General features: G+C 47.9%; 1 protein-coding gene across 4 annotated transcripts in view; it reads right to left on the bottom strand.

The window, feature by feature from the left end:
* Positions 1 to 3,118: 3,118 nt before the first annotated feature.
* CUNH8orf76 (chromosome unknown C8orf76 homolog) overlaps positions 3,119 to 8,335 on the bottom strand; it is a 16,682-nt gene continuing 11,465 nt past the window's right edge. For all 4 annotated transcript variants that reach the window (XM_055626761.1, XM_055626763.1, XM_055626765.1 and 1 more), the window contains 2 exons: positions 7,766 to 7,898; positions 3,119 to 3,551 (listed from right to left, as the gene is read on the bottom strand). In XM_055626761.1, coding sequence (XP_055482736.1) covers positions 3,354 to 3,551; positions 7,766 to 7,898 — 331 coding nt within the window. In that variant the 3' untranslated portion in view covers positions 3,119 to 3,353. The remainder of the gene's footprint in view (positions 3,552 to 7,765; positions 7,899 to 8,335) is intronic.

Raw genomic sequence — 8,335 nt, 5'->3', positions numbered from 1 at the left:
AAGCACCAGCAATTTTTAAAAGCAATATTAAGTAAAATGATTGGCATTCTTTCCTGGGGACAGAAGTGTAAACTAAATAGCCCCTGACTTTAAGAAATGTCAATTCTATCCCAGAAAACATCCTTGAAGATAAAGAAGAATAAGGAGCTAGCAAGGGAGGCCAAAAGAGACAGATTCTAGCATCATTTGGGAGTCAGGAAGACTTCTAGGAAACCAAATGTAGGCAAGGACCTGTGTATTAGCTGATAAAGATGAAGAGGTGACCCATCGAAAGGCTAAGGGAAAGGAATTGTGGACAGGAGAGTTCCAGGTGGCCACAGTTACACCGTGAGGGCCGTGGCTAGACCACAAACTCCAGCCCATGGCTCCCTACAATCATACAGTGAGTGACACATAATGTGAGCTCAATAAATGATGGCTAAATGGGTGCTCCATTATTAACAGGCTTTAAAACTGAAGCACCTGGCTTGGTATAATGTTCTTGTGGAATGTACACAATTTACCCTTGTTCATTCAAATGCTGATTTCTCTACCCCCATCTGGTTTCAATTCGGACAGCGCATTGTGATGTTTATTCTAAGCATCACCTGTCTCAAGTTTGTGTAAACATGCCACCATTTGTTCTCTGTATTGTCAATAAAACAACCAGCTGCAATGCTGAGCAATGGAGAGAATAGAGTAGGACATGGGGAGGAGAAGGAAGTGAGTGGGAGGAGTAGGAGAGCAGAGATGGGCGGTAGAGGACTTCAAACCACGAGGAGAGATGAACCGGACCTAAGGTATGACTAAAAGCAAGTATAATGGGTGAAATCTGAATGGTAGGAAACTATGCGAGCTTGGAGGTTTAGGATGGAGTAACTAGGGCCCAGCATTATGCTCAAGGTTAATTAAACAATTCCTAGTCTCTGTGTGATGATTTGGGTATAAAGCTGGTTTAAGAATAACCACTGCTTAACACAAAGATAAATCAATAATAAATATTAATAACAACATGCCTTTTAATTAAATAGCTTTGTTTCCCATTTGAGATTCTATATATGTACTGGCTGACCAAGCTGACCAACGCACGGAGAGTCATCTGACTCAGCACGGTCAGCCCCTTGTCTGTCTGGGGAAGAGCAGCAGATGGATGAAAGAGAAATCCTGGAGGCTGATCTTGCCGTTGACCTTTTGTCAAGGGCTGGAATCATCTCTCCATGAAAGTCTAAATAAAAAGCAACACAGGCTGAGTATCACATCCACTAGAAAAGCGCAATTCTATCCTGGGTAATTCCTTGAGTAAGAAAATGGCTCTTTGTACATCAGACAGTGTTAGAGACTGTGGTACATGTGGCCAAAGGATGTGACAGAGATACAGGCTACCTCCAGCTCCTGTGTCTTGAGCAAGTGCTTATTCCAGACCTCCTGCAGGAGGTCTACATAGCAAGAGCAGGGGCATGAGAGGCAGGCATGAGTCACCATTCTACAACCTGGATTTCCTAAACCCAGTACTCCTCTCCTGCGGGGCAAGTTGGTGTATGCCGGTTACAGAAGGTGCTCATGCACATTCAGAGTGTGACAGGAAGCATGTGTGTGTGCCCACATGTGCAGCCAGCCTCCTTAGGATCTGGAGGCAAAAGCAGCTGACACCCATATGCGCAGGCTCATCCTGCTTGCTGGGCCTTGAGTGGTGAAATCCGGCCTCTGACTCAGGAGTGTACTGTCTTCGGCCAACACCCAGGAAGGAAGTTAGCAAGTAGGGTAACACCTGACCCTTTGCAGTTCTTCACACACGCGGTGTGCCTTAGATTTCAGTATCCCTGCTCGTTCCCAAGGGATGAGCTCTAGATTCTTGCAGTAGAGAAACTGTTTTCAAAAGACTGGAAAACCTATAAAAGTCTTTCGCAGGGGCTTGAATGTGCATAGTTGGTGTCAGAGCTTTCCCCAACCCCCAATTACCCTCACTGTTGAATATCCAAGACTGCGGAAGTCTTGGTCCCCGGCTGAGGGGGCACTGCAGGAGGCAGCAGAACCTTAGGTGGTAGTCTAGCTGGAGGGAGCATCACACTTTGGGCATGTCCTTGAGGGTTGTATTGGTCCAGGCCTTTCCCTGGCTCCCTCTGCTTCCTGGCCACTGTGACTGAGCCTTGCCCTCGCTGTGATGGATAGAAACCTCAGAAAGTGGTTTTTAAGATGGCGGTGACCAGTGTATACCACATCTAAGGGGCAGAAGATCAGAGACTTCGAAACCCTAGCAGGTGGCTGGATCCAAAACACTGACTTTGGTGCTTCCCAGACTGGAAGAGACATCCAGGAGTTGGGGACAATAGGGTCCAAGGGCCCCATGGCCATCTTCCGGGTCCAAGAGCCACAAACTATGAGACCCCTGCCCTTTCCACACTGAGAGAGTGCAGGCCTCCAGATCCAGGAACCCTCTGCTCCAGCAGCCAGACATCAGATCCTTACCGCTCCCCCGAGGACAGCGTCTGGATTCCAGGGACAGCATCCCAACCTCCAAACCACAGTTCTACTGGTTCCCCTGTGGAGGCCAGATAGACAATAAAATCATATGGATCCCATACCCAAGATGGCGGAACACACACGAGTCTTGAGTCTCAGGAGTGTAGTGCCTGATAGGCCTGTAAGCAGCAGTTTAGCTGCCTCAGGAGGCATCAGAGTCCCCGTGATTGCCACCTGAGGCAGACAATGGCCCTCCCAGCCCTGTAGCTTCCACCTGAGGCACCTGTGCCCCCTCAGCCACGACCTGAGATGCCCACGCCTGCGCCCCTGCCATTCAAGGCACCTGCTCTGGGGGCCCTTACCCTTCCAATGGGCATCTTGGGTTTCATGTCTGCCCACTAGTTAGGGGATCAGGAGATAGCTCTGACAGACTGCTGCCTGTTCTTTGATCACTTCCCCCTGATGGGGCTCCCCTACCAGGCCACAGGGGAGGAAGACAAACTCAGTCCTCATGTGAATAGATGAGCTGGGGTGTCTGAGGAATAGGGAAGAGGGGATGCAGGAGGGAGGGTGAGAGACTGGGAGGGGAAAAGGACGAGCCTATGACCGAGAAGTAAATTGAATCAATAAAGGAAAAAAGAAAAAAAAAAGTTAACCATCAGTCACGAACAACCCTCACCTAAAGCTGTTATCCTACCAGGTGAGTTAGCAGAGACCGATAGGACAGAACTGGGGGCATCAAAACACAAAAACAGAGAAACAACAAAACTGAAAACAGTTGAAATTACCTGGAAGGAAAGTTTTTATAAACAAAATAAAGAATCATCTTTATTTGTGTTTTCTGTGATTATATAGCTCTTGCCTAAGTAAACAAGGACAATACAGTGCAAGTGTCCACGTTCTGACGTGAATTCCTAACCCACGATCTGTATCTCCACATGCAACTGATTTTCCAAGGGGCGGAAATGGTCTTTGATCTTTCTGAACCACTTATCTTCAAATTCTTTGGAGGACACAACCACCAAGGCTGCCAGGGCTGCAGGGCCAACACACTTCACCTCTGGGTGGACCTCCTCTCTTATTTTTTCTGGGACAATATCTTCTGCCATGGCCTGCAGCAGGAGAGGAAGGAAAAACAAAAACCATCCCAGTTAAAGAGGCAGCAGATGCAGAATGGAAGAAGACTGGCCAGCTGCAAAGCCTTCCACACAAAACGCCTGGGGGAGGGGCGCACGCCACCACACCAACAAGTCCTGTCACAAGCCATTATCACAGATGCCAACTGCGGCACTCCCATTCTCATCCTGAGTCCTAAGGCGGCAGCTCCCCCCTCCCCCCATGCTTCACCTCCCAGCCCCGAACTCTGGGGAGCAGAGTTAACCTTTCTATGCCAAAGATACTGCAACTGTGGGCTTCTCCCTCCTGGTCCAGGAGAGGCTGGGGTTGAAAACATAGGGGCAGTGCTTGGTCAGGGTATGACGTGGAATGTGACTCTATCTCCAAGTCCCCCACAAAGAAGTCAAAGGCAGCAAGGAGTCAAGCAACAAGTTGCTATGTCCTCCTGACCTGGGCACTCCACAGCCAAGACTCTCCAGGCCACAGCCCATCCCCATAACGGCACAATACTGCTCCCTCCTGGTCATGATCATAACTGCAGCAACACAGACAACCTGGTCACTCTGGCCTCGTTTCTCTTCGATGAGACAACTCAAAACTAGGTTCCTGAAAGCCTTTCTGTAATCTCACTAAGTGGTCCTTTGGTAATGAGTAGTGACAGTGAGTAAGCTGAAGCACTAACACATTTCATACCAACCAGCATGACAATTTACACAACTACCCTGCTGGGACGCTGCATAGGGAATTGGAGACAAGAACCAATTCAAGGTTGGCTCCTCCAACCTTGACATCTAGTGTGGGCACGGAGCCTGGAAGTGCAAAGACTAGCTCTTCACAAACGACACATTTTGTGTGTGTGCACATGTGTGCGGAGTTTGCTTGTGTGTGCACGTGTGCAGGCATGTGTACCCTTGCTTCTGCAGACCAAACCCAAGGAAGGCAACCTGTCACTCACTGTCTTATTCCCTCGTGAAGACCTCTCACTAGACCTTAAACCGCAAGCTCGCAGGCTCCACCTTCGATGCCCCCAATGCTGGGGTTACAGGCATCTGCAGCCACGCCTGGCTTTTATGTGGAGGATAAGGATTAGAACTAGGGTCCTCGTGCTTGAACCTATAGCATACAAGCTCTTATCCACCAACCCACCTTCCTAGCCCCAAATTACACTTTTTTTTTTTTTGAGGTAACTGACAATGAGATGTTATACTCATTGATTGAGCGTGACTAATTCCTCATTCGGAGATGCTTTGTTTTTGTATTTCAGGGTCTCTAAAATCATGAACTGGTGTGTCACACTAAGCAGGATGACTATTTCCTTTCAGCGGTATCATAATGATGTGTCTCACAAGTGAGGACTTCTTGGAATATCAGTTTTCATTTATTTAGAGACTGAGTCTCTCTATGTCATCCTGACTGGATTCAAACTCATTTTGTACACCAGACTGGCTTTGAACTCACAGAGACCCACCTGTGTCTGCCTCCCAAGTGCTGGGATTAAAGGAATATGAAACCATGCCTAGTCTTTAAATCAGTTTTTGTTTTGTTTTGTTTTGTTTTGTTTTGTTTAATATGGGCTAAAACAGCAGAAGTCCTTATCTTAAAAAGAAGCTACTTGGAAAGCTGAGGTTTCACATTTGATGCCAGCCAGGGCAGAAGAGTGAGAAAGGTGGCTAAGGGGATGTTAGTCAGTAAAATACTTGCCTTATGAGCTTGAGGACATGTTTTTGGAACACTGGAACCAATGAAAAAGTAACGCAGCATGGTAAGCCCCTACAATCCCAGTGATGGCAGGATGGGAGGTAGAGACGGGCGGACGCTGGGAGCCCCTGCGCCAGCAAGCCTGGCCTGCACAGCCAATTCAAGGCCAGTGAGAGACCTGCCTCTCCCTGGCCTTTGCATATGTGCCTGCGCACCACTCCTGCATCCAAGCATTTACCCACACGCATTAAAAGAGGGGAGGGGAAGCAGCAGCTCTTGAACGTGAGCTGTGTGATGAAGTATCAAGGGAGAAGAATACAATCCATGGTGTAAATACACTAGGTTAGAAATGCAGGTCCCCAACATTGGCACACAATCTGATTTTAGGTGGTGCATGAACGGAAGATTAAATATTGAATTGCAACGTGGAAAATACGTCCTAATTTAATTTTAATTTTTGTGATACTTAGAGAATAATGACTGAATTGGTACCAATGTGACTTTCATATCTCTCTGTACTGGACAGCTTTATGTCAACTTGACACAAGCTGAAGCCATCCGAGAGGAGGGGCGTCAGTTGCGGAAATGCCTCCGGAAGACTGGGCTGCAGGCAAGCCTGCCGGATGTTTTCTCAATTACTGACCGACAGGGAGGGCCAGGCCCATCGTGGGCAGTGCCATCCCTGGGCTGTTGTCCTGGCTGTTAAGGAGGCTGAGCCAGTCACAAAAAGCAATCCAGCAGGCATCACTCCTTCATGTCCTCTGCATTAGCTCCTCTTCCAGGTTCCTGCCTGTTCAGTTCCTGTCCTGACTTTCTTCCATGATGACCAGTGAAATGGAAGCGAAAGACAAATAAATCCTTTCCTCCTGGAGTTGCTTTGGTCACGATTCTTCACAGAAATTGTATCCCTAACTAAGACATGCTCTAAAACATGCTTTAATAACTCTTTCAATAAGAATCAGGAAGGCTGGGTGTGGTGGCACTCTGGAAGGCAGAGGCAGGTGGATCTCTGAGTTCGAGGCCAGCCTGGTCTACAGAGAGAGTCCAGGACAGCCAAGGCTACACAGAGAAACCCTGTCTTGAAAAAAAAATCAGGAAATCATATTCCACTTAGACTTCAATGATAGTGCTTTTATTAAATTTGAACCTATAGCTACTATCTACCATGGGGAGGGATGTTTATTTTATATCTATAGAAACAAATAATCAAAGCTTCCATTTAAATGTGTGTGTTCGTGTGTGAGCATAGTGGATGCATGTGTAAATGTGGAGAAGCGACATCAACCTTGAGTGTCATTTGTCGGGTGCATCTGTCTTCGATTTAGACAGTCCCTCGCGGGACCTAGACCCACATTAGGGCAGGCTAGATGGCAAGCTCCAGGGATGCACCTGTCCCTGCCTCCCAGTACTAGCCCCACCACACCCTCCTATTGTTTTTAATGTGTTTTCTGGGACTCAAATAGGAAGAATGCAAAGAAGGAAGGAAGAAAGGAAAGGCATGCTGACATGCATCTATAGTCTAACTACTCTGGAGGCTGAGGTGGGAAGATCCCCTGAGCCCAACAGCTTAAGACCAGCCTGGACAATTCAGGTCATCAGGTGACTTCTCACAGCAATAAGAAAAGTAACTAATACCCTGATTATAACAAACACGTGGTGAGTTTAAAGGAACATGTCAGTGTGCATACAGACACAGAGTCATTCTCATGGGAAAAGCACTGCCGCTGAGTCTGGAGGCCAAGCAGGCACTTTGGTATGCTAACCACAGACAGCCATTTGTCCAGGGTTTCTTTGGGACCTGACACTGTCAAGTCAGGTGTGTGCTGACGGAAACACAAGAGCAAAGCGCATAATCTCCCAACGCCATCCTTCAGCAGTGTTCTTTACAAGAAGCCAACTTTAGAAAAGGCTGACAGAGGCTTAAAAGTAGCATTTGCACTTCTCTATAAACATCAAAGTGACAGGGTAAACAGAGCAGAGAGGACACTGTCACATCTGGCCCACACAAGCTACCACTGGCCTTCTACCCTCAGGGAGCTGCAACCTCTCTAAGCTTCAATCCCAGCTTTGCCTGTCTTGCCCAGCTGTTAGTACGAGAGGAGGGAAGTGCTTAAAACTCTGGAACAGAAAACGAACACTCACCCATTGGCTTAAGGTTCAGCACCATGGGTGACTCGGCAGCACCATGACTGCCTAGCATGTACAAGGTCCTAGGTCCGATCTCCAGCAAAAAATTAATTAATCAGTTAATTCCACATGGAAACAAATAAGACGGGCATTTTACTTAGGATGCTCAATCGGGCAGGTGCTAATGAACACTGCCAAGAACAAGAATGACAGGTATACAGCAGGGGATGATGAAGGACCACTGTGATGACAAGTGATGCAAAGGCACACATGGAGGGAGACAGAAGTCCTTCAGGATGAGATGAGATCTGGCGTTGGTTTAGTGTGGGAACACCACAAAATCACCACAATCCTCTGCTCGGCATACATCTGAGGGGATACGTACCTCCTCCATCAACAGCAAAGTGTCTTCCCGAAAGCTGAACTCCTTCACCTTCCCTGCAATCTCCTGCTGGGTTCTCAAGTTCTTCTCCAAGGCAAATGATGTTTGCTGAGACTGGGTGAGCCGAAGCAACAGCCTGAAAAACAAGAGAGTCTCAGTGTGAGAGGCCCTGCCACAGGCCAGCAGGGAGTACATGCTCCAACACAGCTAGGCACTGAGCTGCTAGAGTCCCACTGCCTCGCTAGAACTGTCACAGTTCCTACAGATTCTGCTCTGAGTGTGCTGCCTCCCTCTACAGCTAGCCTCCTCTTTTCTAAAAGGAAGGGCTAGAACTCAAGGGGCCGAGGCAGATATGGAGTCTGATGGCAGCATAAGCTACAGTGAGTCTCTGACTCAAAAAGAAGAAGGAAGGAAAGAAAGAAGGATGGAAGGAGGAAGGGGAGATGGAGAGTGGGAGGGAGGGGAGAAGGGAGGAAGGAAGGAGGGAGGGAGGGAAGGATAGAAGGAAGGAAGAAAGGAAGAAAGAAAGGAAGGAAGGAAGGAAGGAAGGAAGGAAGGAAGGAAGGAAGGAAG

This window comes from Psammomys obesus, unplaced genomic scaffold (genome assembly GCF_907164565.1).
Source record: "Psammomys obesus unplaced genomic scaffold, mPsaObe1.curated_primary_1811, whole genome shotgun sequence".
NCBI lineage: Eukaryota > Metazoa > Chordata > Mammalia > Rodentia > Muridae > Psammomys > Psammomys obesus.
Note: the sequence above shows the minus strand (reverse complement) of the source record. Positions and strands in the feature narration are given on the sequence as shown.